Genomic DNA, 27,136 nt, shown 5'->3' with positions numbered 1-27,136 from the left:
CAGTAGGGGTCCATATTTAAAAATTAGGTATCGCCAATTTAAAATTGAAATAAGGCAAATTATTGCTGAGGGTCATGAGTCTTTGGAAGTGTTCCCTAGTAAAGATGGTGAGAACTAAGTCCTTGAATATTTTTTAAAGCAGATGTGGATAGATTCTTGTTGAGCGAGAAGATGAAAGGCATAGGAGAGAATGGAGATTTGAGATTACAATCTGAATGGACATGATCTTATTTCATGACAGAATAAACCTGAGGGCCAAATGAAGTACGTTGCATCTTGTGTGTATAGATAATGTTTCAGGGCAAGATGACATCTCATTAGCACTTCTTTGTTTTTGTGAATGTGCTTCAGTATTTTGCCAAAGGTAGATCCTACATTGCTACTGTTCATCACTGGGTATGAAGTATTTCGATCATCGGTTACTCTACTGTCATGTGTGATCTGCTGATGAAATTCTGGGGTAGCACTGTCAGATTCATCAAGTTACCTCCAAAAATAACATTTATCTGTAGAAGCTTAAGACTGAGGGATTCATTATGACTATCAGTCTTACTGTCATACACAGTCCAGAAACATTAAAAAAAAACCAAATTTGGCATAATTTAATTTTGTCTTATTCTCTCTCCTGTCATTTTCATCCTTGGGTGGTGTCCTGTAATGTGTGCCTCTCTCATGGTTCCTTAATTCTTAAAAAAAGTAGTATATCACCTTGAACGTAGCATCCAAGGAAGTTACACTGCATTAGAATTTTAAGCTAAGTTTCCAAACAGTCTGTCTAAAATGCAACTGCCAAATTGTTGTCATTGTTTCATGTGTCTCATGGAGTAACTAGTATCATCTACTTGTACCTTTTATAAAATAATCTAAAAATATTATAATCTTGTCCTTCCCTTGCCCTAACTTGCAACAACCTCCCTTCTTTGCTTTATTCTATTCTCTACCTGAATGGCCATCAGATTTAGCTTGTAACCAAACTGGAAAGGAAAGCAACTTTTCAGAAGATGTCTGGAATGATATCTGCTGGGGATGTCAATTAAAGATTGAGTTTGGCCACACAAATTTGGTTAATACAGATGATATGGCAGACTCAAAGTTCCCAGCTGACCACTGAATATGCATACCCTGAGATAAATGCAAAATACCATGAATGCTAGAAATCCTGGAATGATTCAGCATCTTTGCTGTTTGGAAGGAAGTGCACATAGATCGTTGCTTCACTTGGAAGGCATAATTGGGACCTTCAACAGTGAGGAAAGGGAGCTAAAAAAGGGCAGCATTACATCTCTTCTGCTTTGTTTGAATAGTGTTGTGGGAAGGCGAGGGACTGTTGGGGTGATTGAGCTTGTTGAACTGGGTATGGTCCCTTTGGATTGCTGAAAAGGCAGAAGAAAACAGGTTGAGTGATGGGGCAAAGAAACGTCAAACAGACTAAACTGAGATCTCTCATGGCTATAAAGATAGTGAGGGGCTGATGATGTGTCCTCAACAGCATGCCATCCCATGCAGATTATATCCCAAATTGTAGACATGTTTTGTGTTTTTCCATCTGAAGAACATGCAAGGACAGGGGTTTAAAAATCTGTGTGCTCGTGGGGCTGAGTGCTCCTGTGTGTACCAGCCTGGGTTTCAAATGTTAGCATGCTGTGAAGTTCACAGGCAATGAACTGTTCACTATTCACCCTGAGTTGCAAGTAAAGACATTCTTTTACTATGAATGCTAGAAGTCAACCAGCTAGCAACCAGACAAAAGGAAAACAGATAACAAAACAATTTTTCCTTTCTCCCCGAATACTGGAATTTAATTATGGTCAAAAGGGATCAGAACTACAGAATCTTAAACAATCTGCAAAACTAAGGATTGTGAAACAACCAAGAATCTCAGTGCTACCTGTAACCTCCACTGCAATGACTACAATATTTAACTATCTTTTCTTCATGAGCAGTTCAGAGATTGATTGGTAAATCAAAAGTTTATCTTTTTGGACTTGCATCAGCTTCCTAATCCATGTGTATGTGTGTGGTATTAGTATTTTGTCCTGTATTAGTAATTCAAGTTAGCCTGATTAAATTTGGTGCCTTTTAATACATATGTATATTTGGGTCTGGCAGACAGATATCCAGAAGGGAGACAACCTTTTTAGATTAGATTAGATTAGACTTACAGTGTGGAAACAGGCCCTTTGGCCCAACAAGTCCACACCGACCAGCCGAAGCACAACCCACCCATACCCCTACATTTACCCCTTACCTAACACTACGGGCAATTTAGCATGGCCAATTCACCTGACCTGCACATCTTTGGACTGTGGGAGGAAACCGGAGCACCCGGAGGAAACCCACGCTGACACGGGGAGAACGTGCAAACTCCATACAGTCAGTCGCCTGAGTCGGGAATTGAACCCGGGTCTCAGGCGCTGTGAGGCAGCAGTGCTAACCACTGTGCCACCGTACCGCCCACTTTTAAATTAATCTGATGCAAGGAACAGAGGGAGTAGGTGCATATAGAAGGAAAGCCATTTATCCATCTCATCTGGAAAATTAACAGTTTGGGGTATCCAGTCTGGGATTGTAACAAATGAGGGAATCTTGCCCAAAATCAGGCTGATACATTGCACAACTGGTTTGTGTTGACAAAGCAGAGCTCACTGCACACTGCAAGAGCAGAATTTTTCCTTTAGGGTTCAGGTCAAGTGGAGGAAAGTAGCCTGTACTGAGGGTAAGGCCAATTACTAGCTAAGCGGTATTTAATTAAGATGAGTGGACAGACTAGAGAACCTGCCTGATCTTCTCCAGTACTGAAAACAGCATCTGTTCACCCATTCAGGCAGTTGAAAAAGAAGGTCCCTTCATTTTGATGCGTGCACTCTCAACATCTTTTAGATTAGATTAGATTACTTAGAGTGGAAACAGGCCCTTCGGCCCAACAAATCCACACTGGCCCGCTGAAGCACAACCCACCCAGACCAATTCCCCTACATTTACCCCTTCACCTAACACACGGGCAGTTTAGCATGGCCAATTCACCTGACCTGCACATTTTTGGATTGTGGAAGGAAACCGGAGCACCTGGAGGAAACCCACGCAGACACGGGGAGAATGTGCAAATTCCACACAGAGTTACCTGAGGTGGGAATTGAACCCGGGTCTCTGGCGCTGTGAGGCAGCAGTGCTAACCACTGTGCAACCCCTTTAAAATAAAAGAAAATGGTTTTGGTAGTCAGCCCAACACTGACCCTTCCACAAGGTAACTGAAGGCAGGTGGGTAGAGAAGACTTCAAAGTCTGCATGCAGAGTTCATGGAATCATAAACTTATACATTACAGAAGAGGCCTTTCAATCCATTGGGTCCTCACTGACCAAAACAAAACTACTCAAAATCTACACTAGTTTCACTTTGCAGCATTTGGCCCAAGGCCTTGCTTGCTATGGCATTTCAAATGCTCATCCAATTAATTTTTTAATGATTGAGATTTCCTGCCTCAGGAAGCACATTCTAGACTCTCACCACCCTCTGGATGAAAAGATTTTCCCTCAATTACCCTCCTGCCTCCAACCTTAAAATTATGATCATTGTTACTGACCCTTTAGCTAAGTGCAACAACTGCGTTCCTGTTACTGTCCCTTATAATTTTATACACTTCAATCAGATCCCCCCAAACTTCTTTGCTCCTAAAAAAAACAAACTGAGCTAATCCTGCCTCTCTTCACAGCTTAACTGCTCTATCCCAGGCAACATCTTGGTGAATCTCCTCTGCATTCATATTCTTCCTCACGTGTGTTGACTAGAACTGCATTAACTAGACCAATCACTCTCACCCCCCAACTGAAAACCCCTTCGAGGCAATGGGCCTAGTCTCCTTGGAGACTGAGACCAACTGGAAAATTGCAGCTAGCTGCTGACAATCGGACAATAGGCCTTCAAAGACCTGAAAAATCTCAACCCACCTACAGGGCCTTTTCTCCTTCTCTTGTCCATCCAACTAACGACAAGATGAACTGAGAGGTGCATGGTACTGATAAACTGTAAAGCCTCTGATGGGTGTCACTTTATGGGCACACCTATCTATGTTTACCTCTAACAGCACCTAAAATTCTAGCCCTGGGCCTTTAATTCCATTACCTATTTAATGGCTGCAACAAGTCCCTCATGTCATTATCATGATGTGGAGGGTGTACAAAGTTAAAAGTCAACAACCACAGGTTGTAGACCAACAGGTTTATTTGGAAGCACTAGCTTTCGGAATGCTGTTCCTTCAAAGTGCAACCCGGTGTTGTGTGATTTTTATCTTTGTCACTGAGTCTGAAATACCCACTAAATGTAGATGGGATGGCTTTGACATTGTTTCCAATTCACCTCTATATATCAATCCTATCTTATTTTAAATATTTATATTGAGGAAAATTTCCATTGGGAAACCCATTTTCCTAATAATGTCCTTTAGGGAACAATTGAGTTGATAAATGTCCTTTAGTTAAGGAAACTGCCATCCTTACGTGGTCTGGCCTACATGTGGCTGCAGATGCTGGAAACCAGATTCTGGATCAGTGGTGCTGGAAGAGCACAGCAGTTCAGGCAGCATCCAAAGTGCAGTGAAATCGATGTTTCGGGCAAAAGCCCTTCATCAGGAATAAAGGCAGTGAGCCTGAAGCGTGGAGAGATAAGCTAGAGGAGGGTGGGGGTGGGGAGAAAGTAGCATAGAGTACAATGGGTGAGTGGGGGAGGGGATGAAGGTGATAGTCAGGGAGGAGAGGGTGGAGTGGATAGGTGGAAAAGAAGATAGGCAGGTCGGACAAGTCCGGACAAGTCATGGGGACAGTGCTGAGCTGGAAGTTTGGAACTAGGATGAGGTGGGGGAAGGGGAAATGAGGAAACTGTTGAAGTCCACATTGATGCCCTGGGGTTGAAGTGTTCCGAGGCGGAAGATGAGGCATTCTTCCTCCAGGTGTCTGGTGGTGAGGGAGTGGCGGTGAAGGAGGCCCAGGACCTCCGTATCCTCGGCAGAGTGGGAGGGGGCGTTGAAATGTTGGGCCACGGGGCGACGTGGTTGATTGGTGTGGGTGTCTCGGAGATGTTCCCTCAAGCGCTCTGCTAGGAGGCGCCCGGTCTCCCCAATGTAGAGGAGACCACATCGGGTGCAACGGATACAATAAATGATATTAGTGGATGTGCAGGTAAAACTTTGGATGTGGAAGGCTTCTTCAGGGCCTTGGATAGAGGTGAGGGAGGAGGTGTGGGCGCAGGTTTTACAGTTCTTGCGATGGCAGGGGAAAGTGCCAGGATGGGAGGGTGGGTTGTGGGGGGGGGGGAACGTAGACCTGACCACGTAACCCCAGAGGGAACGGTCTTTGCGGAAGGTGATTGCTGCAGATCCAATGTGGTTGACTCTTAACTGCTCTCTGGGCAACTAGGGTTGGGCTAGAAATGTTGAGCTAACCAGCAATGGCCCTCAATGAATAAAACAAACGTAACAAAAAAATCATTTTTGTCTGAACCAGGAAAAGTGGAGAAATAATACAAGATAAAAGGTGAAAATCTTTGGGGAAATTTGTGTTGATTCAACCATATTTACATAATGGGACAAGGATCAATATTCCTGTTTTTCAAAGGAATTTAAAGATTTCCCTGCTCTGTCTCACTTGTCCTAATGGTGTAATTTAAAAATAATAAATACTGCTTCTTAAAAAATAATTTACAAAAACAGGGTTAGCCTGCAGGCATGCAGCAAAGGAGAGAAACATGACTCCAGATTATACCATGTCTGAGTCAGTGATTCTGCAGGCTGATAAATCTAACATTCTTACTGAAGTCACTGTGTGGAGAGACAGGCGCTAGTCTGGTGACGCTGCATTGTAATCTTTGCTGGACTTCACAAGCACACCTCCCCCATCCAGTGTCACCAATATCTAATGAACCCTTGCTATCCTGACTGCAGGCATCAGGGCAAAGAGTAGAATTGCAGGAGGCCCCATCAGTTGTATATGGCATCCAGGTTGGGAAGATGTCATTGATCTGGAAAACCTCATTATACATTGTAAATCTGCACCCTCCCCACCCCCAGCTCTTGTTTGCCAAGGGGTAATCCTACATGTCAACAACAAAGAATTATTTTTATCTTTTAGTTTGAATAACTGTCAACCTGCCATGGTAACTATATTATCCAGTGTTGTTGGACTACTAGGAAAGGTTACGGCACTTCAGCACGTGTGCAGCTTTTAGAGGAGAAAACATTGTGTGTTACTTTTCCAAAGGAAGGAAAGCTGGAAATAGTTTATCTGACAGAGCTGAGGTGTTGCAACAGTCTCTCCTCATAACTTTGAGGCAGGTAGAGCTGCCAACTTCACCAGATTGTTAAAAGTCAGATTTATTATTTAAAAAGAACAAAAAATCACAGTTCCATTTAAATACTTAAGTCTCTGCAGGAGCTTTTACATTTAGTGCTTCTGTAGTTGAATCATGTGCGATTGACGTCAATCTTCCAGCTCCCCATGCTTTTATTGGCAAAAGCTGAGCTCTTAGTCCAACAGCAGAGTGTGGGTCTACGGTTTTGCCATCAGAATAAGAGAAACCGTGTTGGGCTTACAAAAGCAAGGCACTGATCCACAGATGTCAGTCTCCTGCAAGCCAAACTATGCACTCTCTAAATAGTACCTGGTTTATTTTCAGGAGCAAAGTAAGTTTAAATTGCAACCAAGATGAATGAACATCTTGCAAAACAAGTGAGCACCACAGCATGAGACCATTTGGCCTGGTCTGTGCTGGGTATTTGAAAGAACTATGCAATTAGACCACCCTGCAGTCTTTCACCATAGCCCTGCAAATATCTCCTTTCTGAGAATATATTCATTTCCCCTTCATATGTTACAGTTGAATTTGCTTCCACTGCTTTTTCAAAAGATGCATACGAGAGCATAACAACAAATTGCACAGCAAAATTCTTATCTTCTCGCCTCGCCCCGATTTGATTGAGAGCTGATAGCTTTAAAAGTAAGCAATCGTTAATTTTGAGGGAGTGAAATTAGAGCTGGTTTTCTTTGTCTCCAATATTAGGTGGAATGTGGTATACCGCCTGGGAGTTTTTTTCCTCTCTCTTTCCTTTAAGAAGGTCACATGGCCTGTGTGGATTTGGGTGAAGGGAGGGGAATGATACAATCTGTGTTAGCAGTACTGAATGAGAAACACATGCAGCATGAGGGAGTGAAGTTACTGAGCTTGTCTGATTGTGGGGTTGTACAGAAAGAGAGAGGGAGAGCTGGAGGATTAACACTACAGATTGCACAAGAAATCAAACAGGAAAATTTCATCCACCAAGAGGATTTTTCAGTGAATATATATAAAAAGCTGCAGAGGTTTGGGACAAGAGGAGATACATCCAGCTCTGAGCAAGAATTAGGGAGAACCCTTTTCCTTTGTTTTGTGTTTGTATGATTTACTCTGAAGGACATGACTAGTGCAGTCTTTAGGAGAGGATCCAGCAAAGAGGGTTTGAAAAACCTCTTGCGGTAAGTGAAAATACTCCGGAGGGAATCATTGCTTTCTGTTCTTGAAAGAATTGTGAATGGAGCATAAGCTATATACTTAACATAGGACAAATCATAAATCAGAAAATTTACTTCTAAGCCTAGAAACTTATTTTCTTTGTGCTTAAGATTGCATTCAGTATTGCTACCAATATCAGTGAATCTGACGTGATCAACCGATACGTGGTCTATGTTTTTATATTCGTACATATAATTTCAAGCAGTTTTAATTCTTAGTATTTTTAAAGAGGGTTGTATGTAACTTTTAAGGCTTTTGACTTTTCCTGTTGCTTGGCAGCTGAACAGTGCAGAGTCAAAGGCTCTTTGCTGAGCCCATGGTTATTTTAATTCAGCTTTTCAACTGCAGGGCTTTTACTGGGACTAATTGATCTCCATCACTTTAAACAGTTTTCAAAGTGCTCCATTGTAGAAGGCCACCAGTGTGGTTGCATATTTTCATTATTCATTTTGTAAATTGTTGAAATGTATCATGATCACATGGAATCACCAGAACTGAAGTAAAAGCATCCCTCTGTGAAACAAGTGTTCTCCTATCTCTTTTAATAGAAAATCTGTTCTTATTGGCTACAGCCCTAGTTTTATTAAAACTGAGAACTGAATATTGAATGAAGGTATGAATATTTAACTTTTACGTGCTCCTCCATGAGTACTGCACTAGATGTATTTGTTTTTGAAAATTGGGTTTTGTGAATACTTAGAATTGTGTTCCATATTGGAACCTAATTAACTAACTAGGTTTGGACAGTAAAATGTGGCTGTGATTTTTGGGAACAAGTTACAAGCCAGAATCTAATTCTGAGGAAGAGCTGCTTTATATGCCAAGAAATGGTCATCTGGGAATTGGAGTGAAAGAATGAAATTGAATCAATGGTGCGTAGATGGTTTTTATATAGGATAATGATATTTTGGCCGTTAACAGGATGGGATCTAATCAAGCATTGAGATGAAATTAAGTGTGAATACAGTTACTTTTCTCTCCAAGTATTTGGCTTGTGTCAAAGACTGTCACTTTTAGCTGGCATATTTTGAACTGTAGACTTGTAATGTCATTGATCCATTATGTTTAATAGAACGTCACCTCAACAATTGTGGGTGGGACAACGGCTCAGTGGTTAGCACTGCAGCTTCACCACAATAGAGACCCAGGTTTGATTCCACCCTCTGGTGACTGTCCATGTGGAGTTTATGCATTATCCCTGTATCTGTGGGTTTCCTCTAGGTGCTCCAGTTTCCTCCCACAGTCCAAAGATATAGACTGGCCATGCTAAATTGCTCATAGCGTCCAGGGATGGCCTCAGGAAATGTAGGGTTACAGGGATAGGCTGGGGGGAGGGGAGGGGAGGTGGGTCTGGGTGGGATGCTCCTTTGGAGGGTTGGTATAGACTCAGGCCAAGTGGCCTACTCTCTCTGTGTGGATTTGATGATTCAACATGATTCTTGAGAAAATGCACATCACAGAGTAAGAAGGTTCTTTATCACTCTAATTCTCTGCATAAGTGGACACGGATGATACTTCGTCATTCAAAGTTTGATCTCTCCACCATGTGGACTTGGTGGATTTTAGCTTCAGTTGCAACTGAGAGGAACAGTTGCATTTTATTCTGAATCGTATTCCATGTAGGAAGGGTGGACATATTTCTGTTAATTTGTGAAAGACTGACTGTGCTTTAAAACTAATCTCATGTCACAAACATGACTGGTGTAGAAAATAGACAACTGTTATGTTAGTGCAGAGGGAACTTTTCTGAGATTGTAACTGAGGCACAGTATTTGGGTAGAATGCAACATAACAGGAGGAACTTTTGGTGTTCTTCTAATAATGCCAGATGTGACTTTATAAAATAAAGAAAAGGCCAGTTGTGGAACAAAGCAGTTTATGCTAATGAAACTGTTTGTGAACCTGAAGAATACATTGTAATTCAGCCAATTAACAAAACATAAGTGGGTTTTACAAGGATCCAAATTGAAGGAGTCCTTAAGATGTCGAAGCAAATGTTGACCCACAAATTGTTATCAGAGGGAAAGAATGCTTTTAAATTGATGAGTTCAAGCAAAGCTCCAGACATAGATGAAGAATAACAACAAACATCTAAAAGCTCTTGGAAAAGTAGCATTTGAGGTGATAACAGAAATTTTGTGATCAAATGTGTACCAGAGAATGCATTCCAAATGGCTAAAGACATTCATTATTCATTGTCACCTAGGAACCTAGAGCAATGGCATGCAGTCATTAAAAGTCTAATTTAATGAAAAATAAAAATTGTAACAAATAGAACACATTTGAAGCAAAGATAGTGAAATGAATTTAGATCTGGAATAGAAATAAGGGAGGGAATATTTAATCCAAGAACACTTTGTCAATAAATACCTAGAAGCAAAAAAATACATTTTTAAACTGGAAAAGTGTTTAGCACCAAAAGTTACTGATGTGTTACTGAAGTAATGTTTGACAATAAAGATGTGAGATGTATCCAAAATATATATTGGACTAAATAGAGGCTACAAGATGGAAAATCTTATGTTCAAAGTGAGGAGAAGAATGTGACAAACTAAGAGTCATCAAAATTATTCAATCTGTACATACAACAAATAATCAAATATTTGGATATACTTCCGGGTTAATATTGGAGGCAAGAATGTAACAAATTGTCAGTATACTGGCAATAATATGCTCATTCCTGAAGAAGGGCTTATGCTCGAAACGTCGAATTTACTGTTCCTTGGATGCTGCCTGACCTGCGCTTTTCCAGCAACATGTTTTCAGCTCTGATCTCCAGCATCTGCAGACCTCACTTTCTCCTCCAATAATATGCTATTGGCAGAGTCAGGAGAAGCCCACAAAAATAGCGCAAATCAAGTAAAACCTAAAATGTTTTTTTTATATGGATTATGAACACCAAAATTGACAGGCATACAAAAATATATTGGAAGGAATTTTTGAGAGAGTAGATAAGTTTGATTATTTAGTCAAAATGATGACAGAAAAAGGCAGATGTAATGAAGAAAGCTAGATATAATTTTGTGAAGAGGAAGAACATGCAAACAACAAGAAACCCTTAGTATTTTGTCTTGAGTTATTTCAAAACTTGGAATTCCAAAATATTTTAAAAAGAAGACTGCCTTTCTTATTAAAATGGCTGCAGATGAAACTTTGGTACTGACTAAGTTCCATGGCATGTTGTATCTGTAGGGTGTCAGTAACAGGAAGCGATCTGATTATCATCTTCACCCCTGGCCTTTGAGGACTGGGGTTAAAAACAAGTACTAGTATGGTCTTGATATGACAGTGGGAAAAGATGTGCAAATTGAGATTCATTTGTACTAGTCTGGGCTTGAGCCATGTGCTGTGAAGGCCACCATTGAAGCACTCACTAGGCATTCCTGTGTTAGAGTTAGAGATTCTCTGATGCTAAGTGTTACTAGCTCACCACTGTCAAAAGGATTACAACAAACTGCAAATGCCAGTTACAATGCAACTACCAGTATTCCACTATCTACTCTTTTGCAGATTGATCAGTGAGGCTGATCTTTTTTATTCTGGCTTCCCTAAACTATATTGATTTGGAGATGCCGGTGTTGGACTGGGGTGTACAAAGTTAAAAATCACACAACACCAGGCTATAGTCCAACAGGTTTAACTGGAAGCACACTAGCTTTCGGAGCCACGCTCCTTCATTAGACAATCACCTGATGAAGGAGCGTTGCTCTGAAAGCTAGTGTGCTTCCAATTAGTCCTGTTGGACTATAACCTGGTGTTGTGTGATTTTTAACTAAACTATATTATTTAATTCATTCATAGAGTTGGGGTTTCACTGGTTGGGCTAGCACTTCCATCTGTAATGACTTCGCAATATGGTGGTGAACTGCTGCAATCTGTGTGTTGAAGGCACCTCCTTCATCTGATTTTAGCCCAACATGTGTGTTACATGATTCTACTTTTTTTGCATTTAGTGATTGTATAAACTCACTGCTAACTCCAAAGACTAGTTAATCGGGTCCTTTTTTTAAAACAACAATTTGTTTGATCTGAGAGAAGGGAGGGGTCTTTTTAAAGTTAATCTGGTTACAACCAAGGGTGTGAGGAATAAAGGGGAGTTGGTTCACTTGTTCTCTGAGGAACCTGGCTGAAATATGGATGAGAAAGTCCTTAGAAATGTATATGCAAAAATGCCTGTTTAAAAAATGTGCTGTGTATATGCAGACCATAAAACAAATGAAGACTTGCATGAAATTGCAAGAAAAATAACTCTTACAGTGGAAACTTCCAGAGGAGCTCATTTGTAAAGGGTAAAGTGAGGGGCAGTAGACTGAGCAATTGTCCAGGATGTAGTTGGATGAAATATGTCAGTGGTCACAAATCTACAGTGAATGTATGAGGATCAAACAAGACACCCTATTAGCCATGACAGCAGATCTCCTGACATCTTTCAAGCCACAAGCAACAATTTAAGTAAACTGACACTTATTCGCAAGTTAACATTTGAGATGCCGATGGTGACTCTCTCTTGTGTGATTGGGTCAAATTATCTGGGCAGATGAATGAGCTTAACCTTGCATATAACCAGTACGGTCTTCTGCCTCCTCTCGTGGGTGTCAGTGGATGGCAGAAGTGGGAAACATCCTGTTTTCGTTGAGGTCTTGTATTCCAGCCTGGAATACCATTCTCCTATTGTGATGGCCTTGGCCTGGCAGGGTGGTCTCAGCTCAGCAGTCTCCAGGTTTGACTATCTTCTCCTTGTCTGGAGGTTCGGGGTATTCCAGTATTCGTCATCTTAATCGACTTCCCCTGAAATGAAATTGTACAACCCATTTCAAACCAAAGTTAAAAATCTCACAACACCAGGTTATAGTCCAACAGGTTTAATTGGAAGCACTAGCTTTCAGAGCGCTGCTCCTTCATCAGTTCCAATCGTGAACTGCCTTTATTTTTTTTCTAATCGATGATATCAGTCATTAATGCTGAGGTATGGTGACTTTTAAAACATTTTTCAATTTGTTTTATAAAAATACTCATGACAATAAATTGCTATTCCATTCTATTTTCTTCAATCATGTCCTTCGCCATTATGAAATAGTTTTCCAACAGGCACTGTGGTATTATGAAGTGTTCTGTTATTTCGGGCTTTCATGAGAGGAAAATACAAAATTATTTTCATACCTAATTATCACTAATATAGTCCACAAAATGAAATTTATTGACACTTTTTAATATAGAAAAGCCCCAAAGAATTTGAGGTGTAAACGAAGTGTGATATTTGGCTTGTTGGCATCACCTGCTATTTCACAGTATTGAATAAATGCCAATCAGACTCTTTATTTGTGGAGCTCTTGACACATGGATTTCATGGGAATAATAGGACAAAGGGCTCCGGGGTAATGAATGGAAAAGAAAATGGTAATTGCTATCCAATGAAAGACTTGCTCCCCTGCAGTTATCAAAGAAAGCCTGAAGTAAACAACACTTTTCAAACTCTATCCATTTAAGGAAACTGTGATATCTTGATGTGCCAAGCCTTTAAGTCTAGCTGCAGAATGAGATTTTTTTTTGATAAATCTGCATTAAGACATAATGTATTGAAATGAAGTTGATCCTAACTTTGCAAGACCTTCCTTATTCAACTTTGTTTTTCAAACTAAGCTAGGTATTAAAGATATTGGATTGTATCAAAAAGTTAAAGTAATTAATTGTGTATGGATCTGAAAGGTTTAATACTGTATTGATTTGTCATAAGCATCACCCACCATGGTGGTGTCACGAGGACTGGTGGGGAGAGCAAATAAGGATTGTGAAGGAGTCAGACAAGACCGGTTCCCCGAATGGTCCCTGTAACAATCGTAGAATCCCTACAGCGTGAAAGCAAGCCAGTCGGTCCATTGATTCCATACCAACTCTCAAAATATTCCACCCACACCCACACCACTACCCTATCCCTGTAATGTCGCATTTCCCATGGCTAATGCACATAGCCTGTACATCTTCAGATGCTGTCAATTCAGCATGGCCAATCCACCTCACTTGTATGTCTTTGGATTGTGAGGGGAGACCAGTAGCATTTGGAGAAAACCCACAGACATGGGGAGAATGTGTAAGCTCCACCCAAGGGTGGAAACCAACCTGGAACCCTGGTGCTATGAGGCAGCAGTGCCAACCACTGTGCCATCCTAAGATGTCTACTCCATCCTTGTGACCTGTAGCCAATTGCAAAGCTGCAACTACAGTCTTGTTTACTACAAATGATTCTGGTTAGGCCAGAAAATGGCTATCCTTGGGCTTTGGAAACCCGTATAGAAATTTGTAATCATCCCAAACAGTAGTTAAGGATTTGATTTATTTAGTGTTGGATAAATTAAAGACATGAGCAATTATGGTCTAATTCAGGAAACATTTTTGGAGTCTCCATACAGGTTGGGAAAGGCAGGAAATTCTTCATGAAAGCTGTGCAAATGGGAATCCTCCGTTTTGGCTGCAGCTCACGGGAAAACATTCCTGTACAGCAGAAAAGCACAGGAGAACTGCATTACTACAAAATTAAAAACCTTTTTAACGGGGATAAAATATATAAGCATGTAAGGAAGCCATAGCATCAAATAATATTTGTCAACAAGATATTTCGGCTGGATTTCAGCTAGAACACAAAATTGGACACCCTGAAGAAAACAATTCTTGACATATAGAATCACTTCTAACTTGAAGACCAAACCACATGACTAATAAGGGAATATGCTTCTGTATACAACTAGAACTGTATACAACTGTATACCATAGATTACTTTTCTTGGTGAGATAGAACATTTCAAAATGGTATTGAAAGCCAATTCAATCTCAGCTAACCAAAATGCTTAGAGCCTCCCAGGACAATCCACAAATGATTTATTTAGTGATCTCTACTGGAGATCATGGTAACTTTTTTTAATTCAGATATCATACAAGATCCTATTGTGATTTTATATATGGCTATAGCTTTGACAGGTTTAATGACTTTAGATTCTGGCCAATCTGATGTCATACTGTTCCTTGACTGAAGAATCAAGAAGCCCAATGTCTGACTCAAGATCCATTGAAGGCTGACATTTCATTCCAGACTCATAATAACTGTGTGGTTAATATATAGCTATCATATTATAAACTATATTGCTTTAAGATAAATATCTCCTGTCAAGGTGCATCCTCTTACCACTTTTAATTGCACAAATTCTTAAGCACAGTAGTGCTCCATCAGGGGCTGTTTCCATTTTAAAAAATATATATTTATTTCCCCTTTTTTTTAAGGAGTAGAGTAGTGGATAGTTGCCAACCACAAACTGCCAGTGGTTCCTAACCCGAGGGGAAAAAAAATTTCATTCAGATGGTAAATGAGGCAGACGTGTGGAAGTTACACGGATGAATGAGGAGGGGGAAAGCTAGACCTAGTCAAATAAATAGCCGGAATACATTTTAGTCCTTGAGGTACAGACACACAAAGGAGACATGGGATGTGTGTAGGTTTTTATTCAAACCAAGCTGAAAGTCTGAGAAGGACTGCAGATGCAGATGCAGTCCTCACTTTCCCCTCGAAGATTTTAACCTATTGCAAATCCTCTTGCAAGGATGCCTTCCTTGAAGAAGCTCTCTTCCTCCTATTCCTGAAGAAGGGCTTATGCCAGAAACGTCGAATCTCCTGTTCCTTGGATGCTGCCTGACCTGCTGCACTTTTCCAGCAACACATTTTCAGTTCTGAAAGTCTAATAAGCAATGCTATGCACAGTGGGTATGGTAGACGTCTTGCATACAGTCTTCACAAATGCTGTGGAGCAAAGCTGAGGTTGAGGGTGGAGATTACTCCTCAGAACTTGACAATGATTCTTAACATTTACACGACCCATGGCTACAGAAAATATGCCAATGTCATCAAAGACCCATCGCACCCCGGTACTGCTCTCTTACAACCTCCTTCTATCAGGTAGAAGATATAGAAGCTTGAACACTTGCACCAGCAGGTTCAAGAACAGCTGCACCCCATCTGTTATTAGACTGATGAATGGACTGTCTAACTTCAAATCTAGTGCAAGCCTTGTGCAATGTAACCTGTAGGAGAAAATGAACCTGCACGCCTCTAAGTTTTATTTTTCGCTCTTTTACTCTGATCTGCCTGTACTGCTTGTTAACAAAGCTTTTCATTGTATTTAGGCACATGTGGCAATAAATAAATCATTTTTAAAAATCAAATCCAATAGCAGTTACAAACTGTGCCCATTTATTAAAACAAAACTGTTTTTGTTATTGAACAATAGATCACTTTTGGGAAATATTGTAGGCAGACACAGCCATAGGAGAGCAAAAGAACTATCCACACGTAGGTAAATGAAGTGACACGGTCTCTGAAGAAGACAAATCCAGTGTTTTTCTTGGGGAAAATGGGTGACCTAGACGTAATGTTTTTGCAAGCTATATCAGTGAGCTCAAACTGGAAAAAGTGCCAAACATTATCAGGTAGTGATCTTTGGCGGGGTGGGGGTAGGAAAAGTGTTTTCAGCTGACAGAAGTGTAATGACTGAAGCACTTAATGCCAAAGGTGTGTGACCTCTGACATTGGGGAAAGAAGGTGTTGGAAGATTCAAAAGATGGAAGATGTTAAATTGCTAAAACTTCAAAAATAACCAGTTGGTGATTTTAGAGATTTTGTAAACTTATGAAAAAATAATTAACCCTTTTGGAATTTTTTTTCACTTATGTTGGAATAAAAATTTGTCTTATACCATCAACAAGATTTGTGAGTTGTTACTTGCTTAGCAGAAATGTTTTCAACAGCTATCAACACTAGAAGAATTCAGACTCGTAAGAGTTGGAAACACTTGTGAGGAAGCATGGGCAAAGAGGCAGCCAATAAATACTGTACTCCACTTGAGATAATTAAAGATTTGCAATTGAATTGAGTCCGATTACAACGTAGTTTAGTGAACAACTAGTGATGACAGATTCAAGACTGACATTAAACGCAGAGCTAAAGTGGAAGAGACCGGTTGCAGCAAAATATATGCCACCCTTTAGCTCCCAGGGGAGAATTCCCCCACAATAATAGAGACCTCCCACAGGAATGAATCTTCAAGCAACACAACAAAGGAAATTCAAAAGGTTGATTTTTTATAATTCAGCATAAAGGTATATAGGAAAGCCACACACACAGACCAAGTCCTGAACTATGAAAGCAACCACCCCAACACACACAAACGAAGTTGCATCAGGAAACTGTTCAAAAGGGCCACAACACACTGCAGTACACCAGAACTGCAAAAAGAGGAAGAAGAACACCTATACAAGGTATTCACCAAAAACGGATACCCGCGCAATTTCATCAACAGATGCCTAAGAGAAAGACAATGGAACGAGGACAGGCCGCAACCCAAAGGACTAGCCACACTACCATACATCAGGAGCATTTCTGAACTGACAGCCAGACTGCTGCGACCACTAGGACTCCTAACAGCACACAAACCAACAGCCACTCTCCGACAACAACTCACCAGAGTGAAGGACCCGATACCCAGCATGAGCAAAACCAACGTAGTGTATAAAATCCCATGCAAGGACTGCACAAAACATTACATAGGACAAACAGGAAGACAGCTAACGACCTGCATCCATGAACACCAATTAGCCACGAAACGACACGACCAGCTATTCCTAGTAGCCACACACGCAGATGACTAGCAACGTGAATTCGACTGGGACAACACTACTATTATAGGGCAAGCCAAACAGAACAACCAGGGAATTCCTCGAGGCATGGCACTCATCCACAGATTCTATCAACAAACGCATCAACCTAGACCCAATATACCGGCCACTGCAGCGGACAGCAAGAACTGACAACCAGAAGCAGCAGAGACAAGCCACTATAAATGCCGGAGGAAACATCACAGAAGCGCTTGACAGGAGGCTCCCAAGCACTGAGGATGCCACCTACAAAGGGGACGAAACGTTTGCAACACAATGTTGATTTTTATAAATAGTTAATGACCTAGGGCAAATGAAAGTCTGATTAAGAGGTTGCAGTAAAGTATCTACACACTTACAGGTAGATTGAGAATGAAGACTTGTTGACAGATCTGTGACACATACAACATTGTTTAAGCCACCACTAAAACCAGCAATAGCCAAAGCTTCAGGATGCTGTGAAGAAAAGGATTGCCTGCTTGAGCTGGGATGACACCCTTGAAAGAAATCCAACAGTTTTGAGTCTTCCCATTCAGAGAAAACTAAAGACCACTGTGGAAGGAAGGCAGTTCATGTCAACTACCCAACAAGAAACCGTTAGTCCAAGTCTGAGGAAAGCACACTTTGGCTGGGGAGGGAATGACAAAACCTCCAGCTTCTGTCTGAGTCTGTAAAGTTAAAGACTTCTATGGATGAGATGGGGTAGTCCTAAATATAATTAAATGCATTACAGTAATGGTAAAAAGCTTGGAGAGGGAATATTGTACATGACTCTGAAAGAATTCATACACTTGGAATGTTGCAAGGACCACCCATTGTGGTGAAGTCACGAGGACTGATGGGGATATTGAAGGAGTCAGACCCAAAGATCAAAACATCCTAACACTCTAGTAATGTATACATGACCTTGTACCCTATAAGTAGTTGGAGAGAAGCTATAAATTATACATCTTGTTTTATTATAACAGACTACTCTACTCTAATAGGCCAGAGGGTGGCTATCCTCATCCCACTAAACTACTCAGCCCTAGAGAAACATGTACTGATAAAACATTGCCAGCACTTATGCAATGTTATCACAGCAGAAAGATGTTGAGATCCAGGTAAACCAATTTAAACATTTACTTTTGCTGACCAGAATGGCACTGAGCATTTCGAGCCATGAGGTTTTCAAATCTAATCCCAGGTGTATACTGAATTAAGTAATCTCTTATTGTAATTGGTCTCAGTGCCATAAGCTCGTAATGGAAAGCTCGACTACTATCCAGTGACTCCTTGCCTGCAACTCCAAGTGAAGTTGTCTGATGAAGAGGCAATTATGCTATAATGAAAAGTGATGTAATTATAAAACTAAGGTGTCAAAGCATACCCAGTGAACCCTAACCTGATGAGAATAAATAAATTGTGGGGGGGAGAAAATGACTTTGCAGTCCTTTCTTTTTAACTCCATCACCATCAGTTCAACAATCTTCAATTAAAACATAGTCTGGTAGAAAATGAAGGAGCAAATTGCAAAGATTAGAGTGAAAGAAAGAGAAATTCATTACCTAACAACTCTCAAAAGAGTAATAAAGTGCAACATCATGTCCCTGACAAAACAACAAAAACAGTAACACTGCCATTATTAATTCCAGTCCAGTAGGCGGCACAGTGGTTAGCACTGCTGCCTCACAGCGCCTGAGACCCGGGTTCAATTCCCGACTCAGGTGACTGACTGTGTGTGGAGTTTGCACGTTCTCCCCGTGTCTGCGTGGGTTTCCTCCGGGTGCTCCGGTTTCCTCCCACAGTCACAAAGATGTGCGGGTCAGGTGAATTGGCCATGCTAAATTGCCCGTAGTGTTAGGTAAGGGGTAAAATGTAGGGGTATGGGTGGGTTGCGCTTCGGTGGGTCGGTGTGGACTTGTTGGGCCGAAGGGCCTGTTTCCACACTGTAAGTAATCTAGATGGGTGAGCTTTGAGAATAGAAAACACTACTTGTAATGTGAACATTTTTGTGATAGTGGATGTGATGTACTCCACTTTTGTAGAGGAGCATTGAAATTCCTTTACATCATCCGATAAAATAAATGTGTTCCAAATTACTGAGTCACATCAGGCACAAATATAACCTTCTATCAATCAGTGTTTGGTAACATAAGCCAGAAATCTCTACAAGCAATAAAGTCAAATGTGTTATAATTTAAGAATATACTTTGAGATACAATTCTGATGTGACTATTAACCTGTCACCTTTGGAAAGATGTCTCCTCAGGAGACATTACGTGGCTCAGTGGTTAGACCTGCTGCCTCACAGCGCCAGGGACTCTGGTTCAAATTCACCCTCTGGCAACTGTCTGTGGTGTTAGTACATTTGTCCCATGTCTGCGGTGGTTTCCTCTGGTGCTCTGGTTTCCTCCCACAGTGTAAATATATGCAGATTAGGTAGATTGGCCATGCTAAATTGCCCATAGTGTGCAGGCTAGTGGGTTAACCATGTTAAATATGGGGTCACGGGGATAGGATAGGTGGGTCTGGATGGGATGCTCTTCAGAAGGTCATTGCGGGCTTGATGGGCTGAATGGCTTGCTTTCATGCTGTGGGCATTCTATAATTCTAAATGCAGGTAATCATTTTTAAGACCATGAGGAAGAAAGAGTTCAGTACATACTGGAAGAGAAAGCAAATACGGTTTAAAATTCTTAAGAGTTCTTGAATTGCAGACATTTAATCCAAATTAAATTTGTACAGTTTTGAAGGTGTTGGGAAAGCATCCATTCACCAAACTGCTCTCACATTTGCACTGACTTTGGAAAGTTGAAAGAAACTGGGAGGGAGAGAGAGCCGTCCTTTCCTTTCAGCTTTTTTTTAATCCTTTTTTTTCCTTTTCTCTGTTCTGCCAAGCAAGCTACTGAAATATGATTTGTTTGTGCATTGGTAAGTCTAACTTTGTTGTCTTTTCAAGCTGAATACTCCACAGACAACTATTCATCTCCTCTATGTGAACTTGTTATGCAAGTATGAATTAAACAGATGATGTGAACTTTGTGATGCTAACATAGTTGTTCTGTAAATCAATGATCCAACCACCTCCCAGGACTATCCTTAACCCGTGGTCAGGAGATCCCAACATTCATGACTGTTCTCCATACAAATCGCTTCAGTCATTGGAGGTCTTGGATTTGAAAATCAGACAATGGAAGTTGTTAATCCACATTTACTATTATCATAACACATCATGATAGATATTATTATTTCCTTTTCATATGTATTCTCACTAGACTACATTCCTGGACCATTGAATGAGCTTGTGTACAATGCTCAGCCACAGGTACTGTTTGTACTAAAGACCAACATGTTTTAATCAGATGGTGTCTTTGAATGAATTGATGGTTCTTCAACAATTAATATTTCCTCTGATGTGCATCTCTGTGAACAGTTTATCCAGTACCAAGACCTGCAGTACAGATGTGTTCAGGTTAACCTAATCGAAAAACAAACCTGCATCTCTTTTTCCAGGTCTGCTTTGCAAAGGCACAGTGCAGAAGGTGGTGGTCTCTTCCCCACTGTAGTCCCCACCCCACTCCCCTCCCCTAAGTGCAGAATTCAGTCAGACTGTAACTCTGGGCATGATGAAGGATTTGATGGGAGGGCCCATCTCGACCCACTCCACCTGCATCTCGACACTTGTTTGAATTTTCTAGTGTTGTGGCATTCCTTGAAATGACTGACATTCTGCTCCGTATGACCAGATATGTCATCACCTTTTCCTTCAAGGTGGATGGATAAAACATGTTTATTTCATGCATAAATCATTCCGAGAGAGAGTGACATGGTGGCTGGAACCCTGCTACACTATGCGTATTGAGGGGTTACTCAGAGCTTGATGTAGCCACACATGCAGTGGATCATCAAGATGGGGTGATTTACATATGTCTTTCTCCCTCTCTCCACCTCATCTTTGCTCATCTTCTTTCTGTAGATATGGGCCATTTGTTGTTTCCAGATAAAGTGGAAGTTGGATCAGGAAATCCTCCTCTGGATTTGGATATGGTCTAGCTTTGTACAGCAGTACCAAAAGCACCTGACACCTGATCCCCAGATTCTTAACTGTGAAGGAGGGGGAGCATTGTTCCCAGAAGCCATATCTTTTGTTTTACCTTGTAAATCGAATCTTTCTTGTTGGTTTGGTGCATGCCCTGGTCCTCTGAACCTTTAATCCCAGGATCTTAAAGTAAATCTACCTGATAGTTAAGAAGACAAAGAACTAGTCATTGCAGTTAGCAAAAGAGCATGTTTTCTCTGCATGTCATGTTTTATATTAGTTCCCGAGGTCACCTTGAGCAGATGCACATTGGTCTGTGAACTAATAACTAACCTGAGCAAAAGATTGACATTAACCTGTGAGCAATGACTGGAGATTTTGCAATAAATGCTGTAAGTAGACATGTCATGGGTTACTGAACCAATTGCGTTGAAGGTGTGTGTGTGTGTGTGTGGGCCTCACTTTTTTAATACGTATGTCATTACAGATACTTTTGCATTAGTAATGTTTTGTAATAATGTGACAGTGGTAGCATGACTCTGAAGTTGGAAGTTTAATATACAGCCACTAATGACAAAGCAAGCCAGCATGTATTCCTGGGTTGGAGAGTAGGTATAGCATAATTCCTGCATGTAATGCAGCTAGTTTCTAAGATGCTCAGCTGGACTTCTGTGGTTGATTGGGCACTTTGTAAATGTTGGTATTGAAGCTTTTCATTTTGCTGTGAAACTGCATGTTGCTTGCCACACTTTTTGCTTCAATAGCCACAGAAAGGGAAAATCTCTATAAATTCATGAGTATTAGGCTGAAGAGTCCTTTCTTTGTCAGCAACTTTGTAATTCCAGTCTTCTTCAGTTGGGCTTTGGATTCCTCAGCATTATTCAATTATTACCACATTGCGGGATCTTACTGTGTGTAGTTAGCAGCCACATTTCCTATAATACAGTAGTGATTCGACTTCTGAAGTGTTTTGGGAAGCCCTCAGGTCATGAAAGAGACTACCTAAATGTAAGCATTTCTTTTTGTTTAATGGATGACTACAGTCTGAACTACTATAGTTGCATTTGTGTATGGGAAAAGGGAGGTGAAGGAAATCTAAGTATCGCCAGTTTTGATGAGTTTGCTGTTGTGACTAAGATTTGCTTGGAAGCTTGGCTACATTCAGTTTTGTGTCATTGCTATCAATGGTGCCAGAGATTACATCATCACCATTGAAGTGCTTCATCTTTATGCTTTTCTCCCTCTAACATGGAGATAGATATGTGATTCACAAAGACTGTCAAACAAATCCCAGCATGTCCTGCACGGCAGCAGCATTGTTTCCAGGGCATTAGTTCAAAAGGTCAAGAAAAATGTCAAGGAAATTAGATTGATATTTTTTAAAAAGAGAACATTTAAGCTGACTCATTGAAAATTCAAAGGTAATGCCAAAGTTGTTGCAGACAAATTGCTCATTATGACAAATGGTTCAAATGCTAGAGGAAAATTGGCAAAAAATGAGTAATTTGGGGATAAAAGGAGGTGCCAGGACATTTTTTTTAAAATTCGTGGAATAAATGACCTGTGGAGGCTGTTGAAAAGGACAGGCTAAAGATGTTTTCGGCATCTGGATATAATTATCTAGAGAAGAATGATGAGAAACTAATTATGCAGAGTTGAGAGAAATAAGATAGCACCTCACAGGAATTCCCATTTTTTTCTTCATGGTAACTACTTCGGAAGACTTCCAGAATCACTGGATAAACAACAAGTATAGTAGTAGTGCCATTATTCAGGGGTTTCCCTGGGTGTCCCACTGAAAATACAGGGAGAATTCCACGAAAATTCAACCTCAGCAAATCAAGTTGGTGTAATGAACTTTTCAGTATTCCTATCTTCAAAAAGCTAATTTAAATGCTGCAAATCAAGTTCAGTTATTTTCTCGAGGTCAGTTCAAAGTAGTCTAGTTTTGATGTTTAGAGAGAAGGTCATCAACAGCTTTGAACAGATTTTTAGCTTAATCATGGACAATTAATAGATTGATGGTGATGTTCATGTTTTCAAGGTTGTGGACTAACAGGATGCCTCTGAGTTGCCACATGGCATCAAATACTATCCAGTTTTAATATTGTGGAAAATATCTCATTAGTAAAACATTAGAAATTAACTACAAAGTTAACAAAAACAGAACAATGTAGAAGTTTGCTATTCTCATTGGCCCTTTGAGGATCTGAAGACCCCCATGTGTACTACTGTTTATCATTTTTCCAACATAGCTGAATTATGGAATGCAAGCTAATAAGTCCTGGAGTAAATTCCTACTCGAATGAACTTCAGTATTCTCAGGTTGTGCAAGATGATGTCACTATCACTTTGAGCAAGCAGATCAACTAAACAATGTTGTAAATGTGTTAGAACAACACTCCCAAAGTGTCTTGTCACACAATAATAAGCATTATGTCACTGTAGACTTTTGGAGTCTGTTTTCTAGGCAGTTTTCTTCAAGCAACATGTACCCCCTGAATTTGGTTCAAACACAAATGTATCCTCCAGTTCTGAAGGGTCACTGGGCATGAAACGTTAACTGTTTTCACTCAGACTGAATTTCAGACCAACTGAGTTTTTCCAGCAATTTGTTTTTGTTTGTTACAAACATATTTTCACACTTTTTTTCTTGTTATCTCTCACACACAGTTTGCACATGAAGATAAATGTAGTGTACAAAAAACCAGTAATGCAGAAATGCCCTTTTGAACAAATGAACAACGCATCTGCCCTGCAGTTACACAGAAATGCAAACATTTGTCACATGTGTACATCACCTGCTCGTGGCATGGTGGCTCAGTGGTTAGCACTGCTGCCTCACAGCACCAGAGTCCCAGGTTCGATTCCAGCCTTGGGCGACTCTCTGTGTGGAGTTTGCACATTCTCCCCATGTCTGCATGCTCTAGTTTCCTCCCACAGTCCAAAAATGTGCGAGTCAGGTGAAGTGGCCATGCTAAATTGCCCGTAGTGTTAGCTGCATTTGTCAGAGGGATATGGGTTACTGTCCGGAGGGTCGATGTGGACTGGTTGAACTGAAAAGGCCTGTTTCCACACTGTAGGGAATTGAATCTAATCCAATCTGAATGAGATACTTTTCAGAGTCTTGGTACCAATTTGATGGGCTGAATGGCTGCTTCCACAATGCATGTAGTTAGTTTTCACATGGTCCTTGTGATCAAGTTTCACGAATACGTTAGGAGTTATTTCAAGGATGACCTATTGTTGTTCTTGAAATGAAATAAAATAATTACTGTGGAACCATTTGGGTTACTATCTGATGTTAATCTTAAGCAGTCAGAAACCAGTTTTGTAGTCTTGTTGCCCTCATGGCATTGTTAAATGTTAATGTTTTCCCTGTTAAACCTAAAGGCAAAAAATTGGGAAGTTACAGTAATTGATAACAAAACGCAAGATTGACAATACCCATAATTTAAAGATGACCAACTGAATTATGGTTATTGACAAGTAAAAATGCCAGGTCTAAAACTTGTATGAAGGAAGAGGAGGAGGTGGGACAGCATTTGGGAATGAGAGAGACATACAGTGTGGAAACAAACCCTTCAGTCCAACAGATCTGTACTGACGTACATCCTAATCTGATCTAGTCCCACTTGCAATCGCTCTGAACCCTTCCTATTCAAATACCCATCCAGATGCGTTTTGAATGTTGTAATTGTACCTACCTCCTTCACCACCCCTAACAGCTCCTTCCATACATGCATGGAGAATGTTACCCCCGAAGTCTTTTTACATCTTTCCACTCTCGTCTCAAACCTATTTCCTCTAGTTTTGGACTTTCCACCCTAGGAAAAAGACCTTGGCTGTTTATCTTATCCATGTTTCTGATGATTTTATAAATGAAAGCTGGGAGGTGACCCGAGACAAAGTTCCAGAAGAAAGGGTCCAACCTATTCAGCCTCTCCCTATAGCTTAAACCCTGCAGTCACAGCAAACCTTTCATTAACCTTTTCTACATTCTCTCAAGTTTAACAAGATACTTCCCTATAGAAGAGCAACCAGAATTGTATGCAGTATCTTAAAAGTGGCCTCAGCAATGTTCTGTACAGTCCCAACTCCTATAATCAATGCACTGACCAATGGAGGCAACTATGCCAAATGCTGCCTTCAACACACTGAATACCCACGACCACTTTCAAGGAACCATGCACTTACATCTCTAGGTCACTTTATTTGGCAATACTCCCCTGGGCCCTACCATTAACGCTTAAGTAATAAAAGCAAATTACTGCGGATGCTGGAATCTGAAACCAAAAGAGAAAATGCTGGAAAATCTCAGCAGGTCTGGCAGCATCTGTAAGGAGAGAAAAGAGCTGATGTTTCAAGTCGACTGACCCTTTGTCAAAGCTTAAAAAAAAGGGAGAAATAGGGAAGTATTTATACTGCTCCTCGGATGCTGTCTAGCCTGCTGTGTTTTTCCAGCACCACAGTTTTCAACTCTGGTCTCCAGCATCTGCAGTCCTCACTTTCTCCTAGGTAGTTATACTAGGCTGAGAGAAGGTGAGTCATGGCTCCAGAAGCAAAGGTACCAATAAAGAGATGGTAATGACAGTGCATAGAGAGATTATAGGGAGATTAGGAGCTGTGAATGACCAAGGCTGAAGCGAGTGCTATGTAACAAAATATGGGGGGGGACGAGTGAAGCAGAGGCAAAATAGAAATCAGGGGAGAAGGGTAGCAAAGGGGGAAGAAGAGAGGAAAAGGGTGATGAGAGAGTTGGGAGCGAGAGAAAGAGAGACAATCAATAAATAAGAGGTGCAGAACAGTGAAAAAAATTTTAAAAATATAAAATAAATGAAATAAAATTACGGAGCAGAATGAAAACAGAGGCATCGAGATATAATCATCTGAAGTTGTTGAATTTAATGTTGTTAAATTACATAGCGTCGGATGATGTGGAGTCTGTGTGGGTGAAATTGAGGAACCACAAAAGCAAAAAAACCATAATGGGAGTTATGTACAGACCTCCTAACAGTGGTCAGGACCAGGGGCGCAACATGCAACGAGAAATAGAGAAGACATGTCAGAAAGGTAAGGTCACAGTGATCATGGGAGACTTCAATATGCAGGTGGACTGGGTAAATAATGTTGCCAGTGGATCCAAAGAAAGGGAATTCATGGAATGCTTACACAGGATGGCTTTTTGGAACAGCTTGTCATGGAGCCCACAAGGGAGCAGGCTATTCTGGACCTAGTGCTTTGTAATGAACCAGACTTTATAAAAGATCTTAAAGTAAGGGAACCCTTAGGAAGCAGTGATCATAATATGGTAGAGTTCAGTCTGCAGTTTGAAAGAGAGAAGGCAAAATCGGAAGTAATGGTGTTACAGTTAAATAAAGGTAATTATGAGGGCATGAGAGAGGAACTGACAAAAGTAGACTGGAAGCAGAGCCTAGTGGGGAAGACAGTAGAGCAAAAATGGCAGGAGTTTGTGAGTATAATTGAGGACACTGTACAGAGGTCCATCCCCAAGAAAAGAAAGATTATCCGGGGAGGGATTAGACAGCCATGGCTGACAAAGGAAGTCAGGAAACGTATTAAAGAAAAAGAGAGATCCTAAAAGTGGCCACGAGCTGTGGGAAATCAGAAGATTGAGAAGGCTACAAAAACAAACAGAGGATAACAAAGAGAATAATAAGGAAGGAGAGGATCAAATACGAAGGTAGGCTAGCCAGTAATATTAGAAATGATAGTAAAAGTTTCTTTCAATACATAAGAAACAAATGACAGGCATTGGGCCACTTCAAACTGATGCTGGAAGCCAAGTGATGGGAGATAAGGAAATAGCAGGAGAACTTAACAAGTACTTTGCGGCAGTTTTCACAGTGGAAGACATGGGT

General features: G+C 40.7%; 1 protein-coding gene across 3 annotated transcripts in view; it reads left to right on the top strand.

Annotated features, from left to right (window-relative positions):
* The window catches only part of lsp1a (lymphocyte specific protein 1 a), a 328,974-nt gene that overhangs the window by 141,464 nt on the left and 160,374 nt on the right, over nucleotides 1-27,136 (top strand). Inside the window, exon 1 of one of the 3 annotated variants that reach the window (XM_060838861.1) lies at nucleotides 7,157-7,500. The exons of the other annotated variants lie outside the window; for them this stretch is intronic. Coding sequence (XP_060694844.1) covers nucleotides 7,442-7,500 — 59 coding nt within the window. The 5' untranslated portion in view covers nucleotides 7,157-7,441. Of the gene's footprint in view, nucleotides 1-7,156; nucleotides 7,501-27,136 lie in introns of those variants that run through there. 3 annotated transcript variants of the gene reach the window in all.

Source organism: Hemiscyllium ocellatum, chromosome 18 (assembly GCF_020745735.1).
Source record: "Hemiscyllium ocellatum isolate sHemOce1 chromosome 18, sHemOce1.pat.X.cur, whole genome shotgun sequence".
Classification (NCBI taxonomy): Eukaryota; Metazoa; Chordata; class Chondrichthyes; order Orectolobiformes; family Hemiscylliidae; genus Hemiscyllium; species Hemiscyllium ocellatum.
Note: the sequence above shows the minus strand (reverse complement) of the source record. Positions and strands in the feature narration are given on the sequence as shown.